The following is a 15,826-nucleotide window of genomic DNA, read 5'->3' as shown; positions in this document are numbered from 1 at the left end:
TGCTCTGAGGGCTGTGGAAAAGAGGCAGGGAGAAACATGCCCACGTGGTGCTTGGATTCGATTCATGACACCTCCCAGGTAGGAAGTGACCGTCGCGGGGTTAACCTGGTTCTAGCAGAGACTCGCCGGCCAGTGTGTTCCAGTAGAGCGTGGTCTCATCGCCGACCTCTCGGAGGAGCGAAGGGTCGCCTCGCACTTGGGCTTTTCAGCCCTTGTGTGTATCAGCTCACGGCCCGTCACCTCTGTGTGTCCTCTCAGGGACGTCAGGATTCCGTGTGTCCCGAAAGCTGGGGGCCTGACTGGGGTGGGGGTGGGGACCCAGGAAGGACCTGGGGCAGGGAGAGGGCAGGACCCCCGGTGGTTCCCCACCGGCGGGCACAGGCCAGAAATAACTCAAGGGAGAATCCCCCGGAGCCAAGCAGGACCTTTTATTTTTCTCAACAGAAATCTGTCAGGGGACGAGAGTGCTGGTCCTGTTTGATTTTTTTTTTTTTTTTTTTAGGGCCACACCTGCGGCACATGGCGGTTCCCAGCCTAGGGGTGGAATCGGAGCTGTAGCTGTTGACCTGCCCCACAGCAACACCAGATCCGAGCCACATCTGTGACCTACACCACAGCTCCCGGCAGTGCCGGATCCTCAACTCACTGAGCAAGGCCAGGGTTCGCACCTGTGTCCTCATGGATACTAGTCAGATTCGTTTCCACTGAGCCACGACGGGAACGCCTAATCCTGGTTAACTTCTAAAGCAGGATGAAAGCCGGGACCCCAGTGGCCTTTGCGTTCTGCTGGGTTTCTCCTCTTGGATTTAATCAAGTAGGAGATGCTGCTGGTGAAACACCTGATGCCTGTTGTGCTTCCTCAAATGCTTGTTCACAGCAAGGCCACCTGTCCACGCCAGGGCCACCTGTCCGTTCCAAGGCCACCAGTCCATGCAAAGGTACCTGTCCACACAAGGCCTCCTGTCCATACCAAGGCCACCTGACTATACCAACGCCTACTCCGTAATTCCAGTGGACTTGGTGTTTCACCCCCTGAGTCTTAAAAGGTCCCTTAAGGTGGGGTTGTGGAGTTGATCGTGGTGAAGGTGGCATATGGACCTAACTGTTCTACACACTTGAAGCACCTGTCAGAGGTCAGCTGCATAGGAGTCAGGAGGGGTTGCCATCATGATGGCACATCCCAGAACTTTCCAGCAGCCCCGTCTGTGCACTCCACTGAGACGTGTGCCTCTCCTCCGGAGATGAGCAGCTGAGGTCTTGGCAGACGGGCAGCCGTTGCCCATGGTTTTTGTCCTGAGTCCCGGATGAGGGCCTGGTCCGCTGGCCCCGCAGGGGTGAGGGGTTGGAGGGTGTGTGCAGACCCGCCCTGCAGGGAGGACGTCCTGCTGTCCTGTCCCCTTCTTCCACACCTGCCGCCGTGTCTCCTGCACTCTGCGCAGGAACCCTGCCCACTGACTCCCGCGTCCTCCCTGGTGGTGGCTTGATCATTGCTTTCATGGTAATGACTGATTGATTCAGCACTGTGGCCTTTTCACACCTGGCCCCAGGATTACCTAACCTCTGCACGCCCCCTTCTCCCCAGCTCTTCCCCAGCACCGCCACCCCACCTGGGCTTCTGTTCTTGGCTCCGGCGGGACTGCACCCCCATGGCTGCTGTTCCTGTAGCCCCTGTCCATCTTCCCCTCCAGTCCATCCACGTGTCCCTCTGTCCTCAGGGCCCTGCCTGCCACGGCTCTCATCTGGTCCAGGCCCTCCCCAGACTCCTCAGCTGGGCATCGCTGCCTGAGGGTAAAGGGGCCTGGGGGCGGACTTCCTGCTTCAGGCTGGAGCTCCCCACCCACTCAGGGGCCACCTGCTCCTGCCCACGACCGCCCTGCGCCCTGCGGCTGCCATGCCTTCTAGGTTTTGACGCGGTTCTATTTTGTTTCGTCCCTTCTGCCTGTGAGACAGGAAGGCTCAACAAAGCAAGGCATCAGATACTTTTGTGGGGGGAGCCGGGAGAGGTGGGGCGTGTCCAGTGGGCTCACTGCTCAAGGGAGCACCTGGTGGGTCACTTTGGCAGCTGCCAACCTTGTTTTCTTTTTATTTTTTAGGGCCGCACCCGCAGCATATGAGGGTCCCAGGCTGGGGATCAAACAGGAGCTGCAGCTGCCGGCCTACACCACAGCCGGGGCAACGCCAGATCTGTGGCGTCTGTGGCCTATAGCGCGGCTCACGACAATACCAGATCCCGACCCACTGAGCGAGGCCAGGATTGAGCTCTCATCCTTATGGCTCCTGGTCGGGTTCTTTACCACTGAGCCACGGCTCCGTCCCCAACTGTGTTTCCAGATTTAAGGCTCCCTGCTAAGGGCAGGTGTGGCCTGGGGCAGGTCACTCAATTCCCCGAGGCCCATTTCCCAGGTTTACCCTGCACCAGGCCCTGTCCCCGGGCGGGTGATGTAACTCACTGACTCCTTGCCCACGGGCGGGCGGGCTGCCTGGCTCCCCTGCTGAGCTCCCATGAGAGCTAGAGACCAGGACCCTGGCCTGGACCCCGAGCAGGCGGTGGTGGGGCTGGGATGGGGACAGGGCAGGGCTGAGACGAGGGCGGGGCAGGGCTGGAGCGGCCTGGGCAGAGCCCACGGAGAGTGGCCTCCTGGACAGGGGGGCTGCAGGTGTGCGGGACCTGCTGGGATGCAGGCAGCTGCTGATGCTGCGAGACAGACGGTTCCTCGCGGGACGGGCCGGTTCATTCCCGTCCTCTGCCCACCTGTGTTGCCACATGATGTGTGCTGTGGAACCGAGGTGACCTCGGCCGGGGCCCCTCAGGCCTGCTGACGTCTCTTTTGTTCTCCGTTTGCCGCACAGAGGATGACGTGGACCTGGAGGCCCTGGTGAACGACATGGACGCGTCCCTGGAGAGCCTGTGCTCGGCCTCGGAGACGGCGCCCCTGCTGCACAACGGCCAGCATGCCCGCGGCCCGCCGCCCCCGGGAGCAAGGCCCCTGCGGCCACAGGCGTCGCCGAGGCACCGGGTGCCACGGTCCCAGCCCCTGCACATTCTCGCCGCCAGGTGGGTGGTGGGGCCCGCGGACCCCTCTCTCTGTCCAGCCCCGTGGCGGGGGTTCAATTCAGGGCACTTTTACAAGCACCTGCTCTGTGCCCTCTGGGATGTGCAGCAACCGGCAGAGGAGCCTGGTCTGGAGTAAGTGGGCTAAGGGCCGGGCAGGCAGCTGCAGGCTCCCGGGCCTCACGGCCCAGAGGGGCTGTGGGGTCCAGGGGCTGCTCAGAGCTGCACAGCCTCAGACACCTGACCACACCCTCCAGGGAATTTGCAAGGCTAGGGTGGAGGGAGGGGCTCTGGGGAGTGAAGGAGGCAGACTCTGAACTGAGTGTTAGTTCCCATCGTGGCTCAGTGGGTTAAGAACCCGACAGCGTCTCTGTGAGGATGAGAGTTTGATCCCTGGCCCTGCTCAGTGGGTTAAGAACCCGACAGCGTCTCCATCCTTTTTTATGGGTGAGTAATAGTCCGTCATGCGTGGGTACCACATTTTCTCCATCCATGTGTCCCCGGCTGGCAAGCTTTGTCAGCACTTGGATTGGAGGGGGTGTGGGGCAGTGTGTCCAGGTCCCTCGGCTCTGTCTCTGCCTGGGAGGGGGGAGAAGTGGGCGGGCAGCAGCTGCGAAGGGGAGCAATGAAGGCGTTGTAGGCCTTCTGAGCGGAGGTGTTTGTGAAATCCAGCTGGACCCCCTCCGTGGCCCTGACTGGAGCTGACTTGACTCTGGCAGGTTTCGGGTGAGGGCAGCTGAGGGACTCTCTCTCACCCACCGCCTCCCTGACTTTCACGGAGGGCGTGTGGGGCGCTGTGTCTCGGTCCTCTGTCTGGCTGGGAATCGCCTTTCCTGTGCTTGTGAGGAGGGAGGGTTCTCTCTGCTTCTGGAAACATCTCCGAGCCTTCTTTCAGATCTGACATCCTAAGCCTTCTGCAGCTGGACGACCCTCTTGCCCAGGGTGGCCAGCTGCGCGTGGGGGTTGGGGGCAGAGTGAACACGGAGCAGGTGGAGCCGTCTCGGCTTCCCGCCCCTCGTCACAGCCCTCCTTCCCGTGTGTGTCCCGCTCTGCCCCCTGGAGCGTCACGCCTGTGTCCTGTGCTCCCGGGGAGGCATTCTTTTCTTCTGTGAGCTTCTGTGGGACCCGAACATGTTGGCCACGCATCTGAGGCAGCCTTATGAGCCCCTGGGAGGATGGTGCCTGGGGCTGGGCGGGGGTCGGTGGTGCAGGAAGGCCTGGCTCCTTGCCAGTCCGTTGCCCGGGACCCTTGAGCACAGAGCTCTGGCTGTGCCTGTCCTCTGCTGGGGGCTGCGGGGGGCAGAGCTCCGCAGGGGATGGAGGGGCACAGGGCGGGAGGGCCCTGCAGAGAGCAGACACTGGTGCCAAGCACAGCCTCTGCTCAGTGGCATTCTCTCAACTGAGTGCTGTTGTTTCTTAGGTTCGGGTGCATTTAAAAACAGGGTGACCAGTGTAAGAAGCCCAAGGATTCGTTTTGTACATGAGTCTGCTGAGGATTCCTGAGTGTGCCAGGCCCCTCCTGTGTGGCAGTCTGTCGAGGCCTCCTACCGTAGCCGATGTCATGGGCAGTACAGCCGTGCTGGGAGGATGGTGGCCCGCGTGCAGGTCGGCCCAGGGGCCCAGGAGCAGGGTCTGCCCGCAGATGGTCCCACAGCTGAAGAGAGCTCAGGAGCGCGGCCCAGCCTGCCTCCCGGTCCTGCTCCAGGCCGCATCCCAGCCCTGCCCGGGTCGCCGGCTAGTGGTGCAAGGGCGGACCTGGGCCACAGGCCTCTTGAGCAGGACTCTCCTCAGCCCCGTCTAATGTCCCTTAGTTTTGCTCTGGGTGATGCTTGTGAACTGCTCTGAGTCAACATGGGACTTTCTTCCCCAATATTTGAATGTAATTTATTGCAGTAAAATTCACCCAACCTGAACTGAATCACTTTAGACTGTGTGGGTAGTGGCGTTTAGTACATGCCCAGCACTGTGCGGGGGGCGGTGGGGGGGATGCACCCCCGGGGGCGCCCCCTGTCCCCCGTCCCCGCCTGGTTCTGGAGCATCTCCATCTCCCAAGGGGCCCAGACCTCTTCCCCTCCCTCCCCACAGCCCCGTGGAGGGTCTGTTCTGGGTGTTTGTTGTGTGTGGAATGGTGCATGTATGTTCCGTGTCTGGCCGCTTCAGTAGCATCATTTTATTTTAGGCTCATAGCGAAATGGAGAGGCAGATACTGGGACCCCCCCACATTCCCTCCCTGTGAACACAGCCCCCCCCTTGCTATCAGCATCCCACGTCGGGGAGGGGTGCCTTGTTGTCCCTGACAAGCCTCATCACTGTCGTTGTCCCCTGGAGCCCGTGCCCCCCACCACCCTGGGCTGGCTCGCGATGCTCTACGGTCTCTGGTTTGGACAAATGCACATGATGATGGGGACCCAATCGCATGGTATCGTGGGAGTAATTTCACTGCCCTAAAAAAACAGGATTTTTTTTTTTTTAAACACTCGAGTTCCCTGGTGGCCTAGCAGGCACTGTGGCTCTGGTCACTGCTGTGGTGTGGGTGCCATCCCTGGTCCAGGAACTTCTGCACGCCGGTGGGCACAGCCAAAAAAAAAAAAAAAAAGATATAAAAGGCTCGAAACAGCCTCCTAAAGGAGACGCTTTTGTGAACGAGAGCATCAGACAGTCAGGCTCTTGAGCTGAAATTTGGAATGAAATGAACACTCTCCAGCGGGTCACTGGTTAGCGGTAGCTTGGGGGCTGGGAGGTGAGCGAGGTGGGAGCTCCTCCCCTCTCGCTCTGTGTGACACAGACCCTGTGTGTCACCTGGATGCCCTGCCACCAACAAGCTGCTACGGAAGATCGGGCTGTGTTACCAGCATGGCTGAGCTCTCTGGCATGCGGTGGGGTGAGTTAGGAATCCCACCGCAGCGGCTCAGGTTGCTGTGGAGGTGCAGGTTTGATCCCCGGCCCAGTGCCATGGGTTAAGGGACCCGGTGTTGCCGCAGGTCATAGCTGTGGCAGGGGTTCGGTCCCTGGCCTGGGAACTTCCGTATGCCGCAGGTGCGGCCATAAATAAATAAATACTAAAAGGGGGGCCATCTCCCCTATTTCTTCTAGATCCAGAACACTTTCATCCTGCAGATCCAACACCCCATCCCCGTTAAACACTGGCTCCCATTCTCCGTGTCCCCAGCCCCTGGCCCCCCCGCTCTATTTCTGCCTCTCTGAATGTGCCTGTCCTCGGTGCTCGGTTGAAGTGGTGACGGGCTGGGTTCACTTAGCAGTGTCCTCGGAGCTCATCCGCGTGGCAGCTGTGTCAGAATCCCCTTCCTGCTGAGGCTGACAGCCCCCTGCACGTTTGCACCAGCCTCTATCGTGCGTTCCCCGACAGTGGACCGAGGTTGCTCCCCCGTTTGACGGCCGTGAGTGCAGCGGTATGAACGTGGAGGCGCCAGCAGCTCTGACCTGGTCCTGGGCCTAGAGCCGGCGGCAGCTTGTAACGAGGTTGTCTCTCCTGTCACAGGCGCCTGCAGGAGGAGGACCAGCAGTTTAGGACCTCGTCGCTGCCTGCCATCCCCAACCCCTTCCCCGAGCTCTGTGGCCCCGGGAGCCCCCCTGTGCTCTCGCCCGGCTCCTTACCGCCAGGCCAGGCCGCTGCCAAGCAGGTAAGCCCACCTCTGGTTTGAGCGTCAGGCTGCTCCGGCGTGGGGCTGAGACGGGTGAGCTGGCTTTTTACTTTGGGAAGAAGGGAGGGAAGTTGTGGGATCTCTGCTTCTCGGTCTTTTCCCGTTGCTGCCAGACTTGTAGCTTCATGAGGCTTTTTAATCCATCGGCCACAACTCCACTTAGGTCGGGGACGTTTTAGAGACAACCTTTGGGATGTGTTAGATGTTTAGATGTTACAGAAGAGTCTCATAAAAATGGTGAATGATAGTGGTAGTAGTAATTTGGTGCTGAAAGATGAATTTCAGTTCCCCGGGGACATGTCTCCACTGTCGTCTTTGTCTGCATACTGAGCCCTTAAATGCTGGGCCTCCTGGGCACCCGGGCTGGACGCTTTGCAACATTCCTGACTCTCAGTATGATCCGCTCCGTATAATCTTGACTGGACCCAGAAGATGCCAGCACCTTTTTAAACCAGCAGTTTCTACCTTAAAGTCAAACTGTGCTGCCTGTTACACAGCCGTCACCCCCGAGGTGGGAAACGGAGGCTGAGTTTCAGTACCGTGTCCAAGGTCAAACCGCCCGCCATCCCCTGTTGGCAGGGTGGGCTGCAGGCTTGGGAGGGAGACCCAGCGATGCTCTGCCAGGGTGTGTGGGGGGTGATAATGGTAACAACGATGATGCCAACAGCATCTGTGGTCTCTACTGCCCGGCGGTCAGTGGTGGAGCTACTGGGGGAACCGGAGTGGGTGATGGAGCTTGGGAGTGATTTGAATGGTGGAGCTGCAGGGGGCGTGGTAGAACTGGGGGTGGGGGCTAGAGCCTGTGTGAGTGGTGGAGCTGCAGGGGGCTGACCCAGTGTGGGTGGTGGAGCTAGTGGTGGGGGGTTTGCTGGTGTGAGCAGTGGAGCTGGGGGGGCGGGTGTGGGTGGTGGAGCTGGGGAGGGAGCAGGTGTGGGTGGTGGAGCTGGGGGGGTAGGTATGTGATGGAGCTGGGGGGTGGGGCTGACCCGAGGGTCGGGCACTCTGATTCCAGCCACTAAACCAGGCATGTCCTGGGAACTTGCTGTCCTCTCTGCCCCGTGGACCTCAGCCACTTCCCTGCCTTTTCTGCGAGAGCCGCCCTCTTCTTCTCTGCACTTTTCCGCCCTCGGCGTCCTCAAGGCCAGATGGGCCTTGTCCTTCTTTTGCAAACCCACCCCCTGGGGCCCTGGGGTCTGCCCTGGGGGGGAGGGAGGCAGTCCCCAGGGCAGCTCCCCTTCTGCCCTGGCAGCCCCCACCCCCGTCAGCCCCCAGGAGGTGAGGTGGGGCCTCTGTCTGGAGCCTGGGGCGGTGGCACTTGTCACATGCCTGACGTACATCTGGGAAGGCTGCCTTCCCATTGACCTTCTGTTGCAAGTAAGAGGGTCTAGACACGCTGTCTGTGGCCTGGGCACGGAGCTTGTTTACAGCCTTCCCATCCTAAAATAAGACCACGGAAATAGTATCTGGCTCACTCAGTGGCTGGCAGGAACACAGGCCTCCACCCCCATGGACTGTCCAAGTCTGGAAGCAGGATCAGGAAACCCAGGAATTCTGCCTGCTGTTTTTCTTGGGATCAGAGTTGGTTCCCCACGAGAACGCTGCATGGGTGCCTGTGTTTCTGTCCAGGTTCCTCCAGCCCTCGGGGCCCAGCAGCCAGGAAGGGCGCCCCCGTGCTTTGCAGGCGTGGGGAACCTGGGCTTCTGCGTGGCGCTGAGCTGGCTCGAAGGGCGTTTCTGTCCCGCAGAAGAGGGATACCCTGAAGCATGTGTTCTGGGGGCGGTGATGCCCGGCTGCCCGGAGCTGCTGCTCAGCCTCCGGGGCGGACCGTGACGGGAGCGGGGCCTCCTTTGCTGCTCCCCGAGGGAGGGAGAAAGCTGCCCTTCTTCCTCTTGCTGCAAAGTCAGAGGAAGCAGCTGGGGTTGGCGTCCCCTCCCAGTGCTGAGGTGGCATAAAAAGGGACGCAACTTGCGGGACGCCTGGGGCCACCCAATGCCGCCTCCTTCCCTGGAGGTCCCCTGGGCCGGAGGAAAGTGTTAGCGTCTGGGAGGAGCCGGGAGCCGTGGGACCTCTGTGTGGTCTCTGGTCAGAGGGGCGGGAGGAGCGAGGGGGTCAGGCAGCCCCGCCTTCTCGCCAGCGCCTTCTAGATCCATCTCGGACAGGGCAGGGCCTCCTCCCCCGCGCCCTGGTTCTTGCTCTGCAACCATGGGTGGCTGCTCAGTGAGGCGGGTGTGGGCAGGTGTGGATCGCAGGCCTGCCTGGAAAGCAGCCACTGTGATGCGATGTGACGTGTGACAGTGCTGTCCCACTCCCCGGGTAACACTGCGTGGCAGGACAGCCCCGTGGCTGCAGGCAGGACCCGAAGCCCCCCTGGCAGGCCAGCCCCAGACGGCCGAGGCTCGGGTTCACTGCTGCAGCCGGCTCTGCCACAGCTCCAGCCCGACTGCCCTGTAGGCCTGCAGGCTGGGCCCTTTGCAGCCTATTGTGTGCCAGGCCCTCTGCCAGACCCTGAAGCGAGCTGGTTGGCTGCAGTGTGGGCCCCGCCCACAAGGACCCTCCTGTGACAGTGACAGCAGCCGCCATCTCTGAGGAAGGCAGAACAGCAACGGGGGGGAGTTGAGGAGGCATCGCCTGCCTGGAAGGACTGGATGTCCCCGGAGCCACCGGCGTTCTCCGCACGAGGCACCAGGCGAAGCCTGGAAGTTCTCCCACGCTGCCCCCACCTGGGGCTGTGTCCACTCTGCGGTCGCGTCCTGGCCATGGGCTGTGGGAGAGGCGTCCTGGGCTGGCCCGAGCTGAGGGCATCCTGGCGGTCGGGGTGCCGCGTGGGCTGCACGTCTGCGTTCCTGGGGTGCCTGTGTTACAGCCCAGCCCTGTTGCCATGGCCTTAGGTTCGGGCCTAGGGAGGGGTCCTGGGGTGGCAGTAGAAGGGGAGCACCAGTGAGGACAGGGCGAGAGCACAGCAGCAGACAGACCTCAGTGTCCTCACCAGAGCCCCACCTGCGCCCTTTGACCCCGACCCCGGGCTCCAGAACCGTGAGAAGTAAGGGTAACTTCTGTCTTAAGAGGGTCACCGGAGCAGAAGGATGCATTGCCTGGCCCAGGGAGAGGCTTTCCATGTGTCACGTGGTACTGTGGTCACGTGCAGGTCCGGGTCCTATCGGGAAGGGCCGGGTGCTTTAGCACCTGTCTCAAGGTGGTCACTGCTCGTGTCCACACGGCAGAGAGCAGACGGTTCCCACGTGGGGCCACACCATGCCCAGAAGCTGCAGTACTTGGGCTGGAAGCGGAGGCAGGACTTGGCCTGGATGAGTCCAGAGCCTGTGGGTCCTCCGTTCGCTGCTGGGAAGGATGCTTTTGTGTGAGAGGCAGCGTGAGCGCAGCACACGTTTCTGATTAAGCGCCTTGGTCCCGCAGAGGGCGGGAGTCAGGAAGCTTTTTTCCACTTAAGCAGGAGCTCTTCTGAGGGAGCAGCCTCTCAGAAGAGGCCCTGGGGCTTGGTGGGAAAGTGCTGCTCCTTCTGGGGTGAGCCAGCCTGGGGACTGCGGCTGCGGAGCCTGGGGACTGGGTTTCATATGAAGGCGGGTGGGCTCTGTGGCCCCCCTGGAAATGCCATACAGCGACAGGGGAGCAACAGGGCAGCCAGACCCTGCAGCTCCACCACAGAAGCAGCACCACTGGCCTCCAGGATCTGTGCGGGCCCCTAGGGAAAATTGGGGAGCCAGGCTTTGTTGGGTCTCCTGGGGATATTGGGGAGCCAGACTTCGTGGGGTCCCCCAGGGAGAATCAGGCAGCCAGGCTTTGTGGGGTCCCTCAGGCGGAAGGAATCAGGGACTTCCGCTTTCCAAGCCCTCAGAATGCCCTTGGCTTCGTCACCTCCTTGGAAATTTGCGTTCCACACTGGGTTTTGGAGGCTCTGAGGCATCCTAAGCAGAGGAAAAGCTGCGTTTTAGGCTGACTCAGCCTCTCAGACACTTAGGATCACAGAGCCGCTTTGTCCACGGCCGGCTTCCCGCAGAACCCGCTCTGGGGAGGGAGGCAGAATTGGCCTAGATGGTTCTTAAAAGGTGAAGCCCATCCCTCAGACTTCTGGGAGTAGTGCCCAAACCGAGGTGTTTCAGAGCCCACTGAGGGGTGCAGCCTGAGAACATTCCAGAGCCCCAAGGTGACCCTCTTCCCACGCCTGTGTTTCCGTCTGAACAAGGGATGCGGTGCAGGTGGGGAGCCGTGTCTGCCGTGCGCTCTGGGCTGTGTGCGTCGCTAAGTGTGAGACAGGAGGGTATCTCAAGAACCTCTTGTGAGATCCCAACCCCTGGCTTTCTCTGGACTATAAATATCTTTTCATTTAGTTAATTTATTTATTTGTTTGTCTTTTTAGGGCCGTGGCGTACGGAGGCTCCCAGGCTAGGGGTCAATTCAGAGCTGTAGCCGCGGGCCTCCACCACAGCCACAGCAATGCCAGATCCAAGCCACATCTGGGACCTACACCACAGCTCACAGCAACGCCAGATCCTTAACCCACAGAGCGAGGTCAGGGATTGAACCTGCAACCTCATGGTTCCTAGTCGGATTTGTTTCCGCTGTGCCGTGACGGGAATTCCCCGTAAATATCTTTTTGAACAGAAATTCTTGGCTCCATAGCTCAGGGGTTAGAGCACTGGTCTTGCAAATAGAAATTCCCTAAAGCTCAGGACCCTCTATGACAGCATTAAGTATCTCTTGATATCTGGAGTTGGCAGGTGTGTTGGGACAGTGGACACTTAAATCATTGATAGCTTTCATGGGAAGAATCACTGTACTTTCACCAAAAATCTCAGTGTTGTTGTGTCCGGCGCAGGCGTCTGCGACTGGGTCCTGCTGCAGAGGCGAAGGCCAGGGCAGAGCAGGTAGCTGTCAGAACCTCTGTGTCAGTGGCTTTGACACAAGCTGCCTGGTCGAGAAGTGACTTTCCGGAGTTGCTGCTGTGGAGCATCGGGTTAAGGATCCGGCATTGCAGCAGCTGTGGCCTGGGTCACAGCTGTGGCTCAGATTTGACTCTTGGCCCAAGAATTCCATGTACCTTGGGTGCGGCCTAAAAAACAAAACAGCAACAAAAAAGAAATGATTTTCCATGCCAAACTAATCTGCCCGTTCCTGCTGTTAATGCTTTGACTTGAAATTTCTTTAGGAAAGAACCAGGAAATGAGCCTTTGGCCGGACTGCCCACCCCGACCGCTCTGCCGTAAATGCATGCGATCCGACACCCCTCACTTCTGCTCCCGTTCCTGTCTCAAGCCACAGGTCGCGCCGTGCAGAAGCTGCCCTCTGCATGCAGCATGAGCACCCGCGCTTTTAAAAAAAGCCCATAGACCGTCACGGAAGGACTCTGGTTCCGTTCCACGGCCTCTCAATGTGTCCCTTACTGGCAGTTTAAGATACAGTGTTTTATGAAATGACGAGGTTCAAAAGTAGGTGTCAGACCTCTGGGTCTTGGCTGAGGGCTCTCTGTGCTGCACAGGCTCTCTGCCACCCGCCGGGTCCCAGCAGGGTCCCAGCCCTTCCGCGCTCACGAAGGACACGGACCCGAACCTTCCCCACCTGAGTTCCCCGAGCTGGCCGTGGCCTTTGCACTGCCTCTGCCCCCAAGCCCCTTTGCTCGTCCTCTTTTCTTGGGCTCCCGCCTCGCGCTCTTGACAAACATGAAGGAGGAGCAGTTTGGGTAAAAGAAATGTTTTTTAGAAAAATCAGAAGACTCACTTGGCGCAAAGCAGGTGATGGCGCCCTGAGTGTCTTCAGACGGAGAATTCGGTAAAACATCTGCCCACACCCTCCCCGCACTGTGCAGCCAAGTCTCGGCATTTCTAGGAAAAAAAGAACACAGATGTGACCCGTTTGGAAAGGTTCTACGAGGACGGCCTCTGCTGGTAAATTTATGTTTGGTCCCCGGTGGAGAACCAGATGCTGAGGACGGATGTGGTTTGGCTTTGCCTCACCCCGTCACTTCCTCGTTGTCATCCTGCAGCGGAGCTTCTCGTGAGTCCTAGCACTTTCTCGCCGCCCTGCTTCTGGATCCTGGATTCTTGGGGTTCGTTAGTATCAGGAAAATCCTGCACAGACACAGATGCGAGTGTCGTGTGCAGCACCATAGGAGGGACCAGGGCGGTGACAGCTGCCTGTGGCCGGGACGCAGCCCATGCTTGAGACAGCGGCAGCACTGTCGTGACAGCACCTCAGGTGTCACGGGGAGGAACAGATGCCCAGCCGTCCCCACTTGCCCAGGTTTTGCTCCGGTTTCCGTCCCTCTGTGTTTCATCTGCTCTTAGTCGAGTGGGTGAGTCGCATGTGTGTTTTTCTGTAAGATCCCCAAGCCTGGAGGCTGGCTGCCGCTCACCCCTCGCCAGCTCAGGTCCAGCTGGGAAACCGAGCCCCTGTCACTTCTGTCCATCTCACGGGCCCACGCCTGGCACGATTTGCGGCTTCCAGATGTGGGCACCGCCAAGGCCCTGCCCGTGGGAGCCCGTGAGCTGCTGTGAGAGACATGCTGGCCCGTCCTCAGGGCCCTGGACTCTCCCAAGGTCAGGTGTGGGACGTGGACATTCTGGCTGCAGGAAAGGCACCAGCCAGGAAACCACCAGGGGCTGGAGGGTGAGGAGCCATTGGATGGCTTGTTCCAGAAGCGGGGGGCGGGGCAGAGGTCAGGGCCTGGCGGTCTGGCCAGACTGCGTTTCACTACAAACTCTGCCGAGTATCACCAGAGGGACACGAGGCAGGTTTGCGCCCTGAAGAGGGGCTCTGGTTTGCGGTGCGGTGGGCTGGACGGCAGGTGTGGGATGGCCGTTCGGAGCCACTGCAGCAGGAGCTGAGGTCGGAAAGAACCGGGTGGACCTGGATCCGAGAAGGCTGACAACACTTGGTGACTTCTTGCCCTCCGTGGCTTTCATGTTCCCGCTGGTAGCTGGCAGTTCTGTGTCCCTCCTTTAAAAATGTATTCGGCCCTGTGTCTGTCTCTGAATTCCATCGTCCTTTCAGAGGAGGCAGGGCCACCTCGGAGGTGCTTGGATGGAGGAGGCATCAGGACCCATCGGGACCCAGGAACTGATCCAAGGGGTGACTGAGGGCCGTGGAGAGACCAGCGGGGCCGCCCCATCCACCGAGGGCCCAGGCGGCATCGCCAGGACGGCCCGATGGGGCGTCTTGAGAAGCCCAGCCCTCTTCTTTGGTGCCAGAGGCGTGAGCCAGGACCGAGGACCTGCAGCCAAATGCCACAACTCCGCATGGGGTTGAGGGTGTAAAAGACCTGGAAACAAAACCACGGGGCAGCCACGTCTGAGGAGGCACCTGGCTGACGGAGACGGTGGAGTCAGGGCTGCCGACAGCGCCTGGGGCCCGGGAGGCCTCCTGGACCCCAAGGACGTGATGTCACTTGGACGCGACTGTACAGCAGCTGACGGTGGCGCGTCGCTGTGATGTCCTGACTTTGACCCTTGAACTGTGGTTCGAGCGTTGCTGTTTTTAGGAAAGAGACACCAAGCTGTCCGGGGTAAAGGGCCAGCGGTCCCGGGCTCACTCGAGTCGGCAGCCCGGATCAGAGGATGACAAGGACGTGAGAAAGCCGAGGGGCAAGTGGTGATATCGGGGAACCTAGCTGGAGATACGTGACAAAATCATTGGACCATTTTTCTCTGGTTTTCTGTCCGCCTGAAATCATCTCAAGATAAAATGCTGAACAAAGAAAAGTGTGTCTGAAGCACCCGAAGTGCCTCTTACGTGCACAGATTTTTCAGGGTCCTTTTCCTCCAGGGGAGGAACAGCCTGGAAAACTCCGGAGAGGCGCATGGGCGCCCTGGCTCGCCTGCCAGTGGCCCCGAGGGCCTGGTGCAGAAGCCTGTTCGCTGAGGCCGCTGGTTCTCTGGATCCGGGCAGTTGAACGGGTGCTGCCGACACAGGGGACCAGCTCCGTCCCGGGAGGGGCGCGCTGCTGAGAGGAGACAGCGAGAACATTCTGGCTCCCTGTTCCTTCTTTTCGGAGGGAACGGAACATGCACACGTCCTGCTGGCCCAGCAGCTGTGCTAGGATCTGCCTCTTCCGTGCTCGGCTTGGATGTGTACAAACTCCATCCAGTGGAAAGAAATCCCTGCGGCTTTCGTCTCTGAGCCTCGGTCTGGGAAGGGCTCTTGAGTAGATGAAACACGAAGAGAGATGCTGCTTTTCCCGGGGCAGCGCCTGCCCGTCACCATGCCAGCGGCTGGGTTTACCTGCAAGGCTGTACCACTCAGGAGCCAAGTACCCACAGGAGAAGCTGCTGTCATCAGGCGTGTCCCCCTCTGAGCCTGACATTTAGATGCCCACTCCTGTCTGGGTCATTTGTTTGGGTAGAATTTTTGTGCACTTACCCAGAGCTTTTCCTGGGTGGGCTCTGTCAACAGTGGTAAAACCTCTTCCCCCTATGTCGCTGCCCCAGCTGGGGGCTCAGTAGGCGGCTGTGTGGCCTCCAGGGCTTTTGATTTGGGGCGATGGCGGTTGGGGTGCGGACGTCGGAGAGTGGACAGCACCCTTCCTGTGAGGGCTTTTGCCATCTGGGAACAGCAGGGCAGCTGACTTATCAGGGAGACTTGCGACCCACCTCGGGTCTCGCTGGTGTTTTTGATGGCATTGCCAGAGCGCTTGGCACAGCCTAGCTTCCCAAACTGCTTCTCCAGGCCCCCGTGACCCCGCTTTGACCTCTCATCTCCCTGTCCTGAGCCCCCCGCCCTAGCCCCCTGGCATCACTCGTTCTCCCTGGGGACACGTGCTTCCTGGTGATTCTGCTGAACCCCTGCCTTCGTGGCCGCCCGGATTCTGCTTTCAAGACTCTGACGGGAAGTTCCCTGCTGAGGGAAAGTGCACCGTCCCTGGGGTCTCCGGCTGTGAAATGGACCACTGGTGCCCCCACCCCGGCCGTCCTGGAGGAAATCAGACCCCTCCACCCCACCCCCACAGTGGTCCGTCCTCTCAGCTGAGGTCTGTGTGGTCCTTGTCCCTGCTCTGTGTGTGGCCCTAGCCTCCTTGTCCCCGAGCCCCATTGTGCTGGCACCTTGGCCCAGTGTCACCCAGTCCCCAGCCATCTCTGGGCCCCACCCCCCGGCTTCACCTCCC

At 60.1% G+C, this 15,826-nt stretch overlaps 1 protein-coding gene across 22 annotated transcripts in view; it reads left to right on the top strand.

The window, feature by feature from the left end:
* The window catches only part of GRB10 (growth factor receptor bound protein 10), a 160,258-nt gene that overhangs the window by 95,550 nt on the left and 48,882 nt on the right, over positions 1-15,826 (top strand). For 19 of the 22 annotated variants that reach the window (XR_014814227.1, XR_014814226.1, XR_014814228.1 and 16 more), the window contains 2 exon segments: positions 2,851-3,055; positions 6,552-6,693. The exons of the other annotated variants lie outside the window; for them this stretch is intronic. Coding sequence is in view for 16 of the 19 variants with exons in the window: in XM_084974058.1 (XP_084830184.1) it covers positions 2,851-3,055; positions 6,552-6,693 (347 nt within the window). In the remaining 3 variants the exon portion in view is untranslated. 22 annotated transcript variants of the gene reach the window in all.

The sequence above is a fragment of the Sus scrofa genome, chromosome 9 (assembly GCF_054392235.1).
Source record: "Sus scrofa isolate SSC_HxYL_T2T_F1_AM1 chromosome 9, Sscrofa_HxYL_maternal_Yorkshire_Landrace_v2.0, whole genome shotgun sequence".
Taxonomy (NCBI): Eukaryota; Metazoa; Chordata; class Mammalia; order Artiodactyla; family Suidae; genus Sus; species Sus scrofa.
Note: the sequence above shows the minus strand (reverse complement) of the source record. Positions and strands in the feature narration are given on the sequence as shown.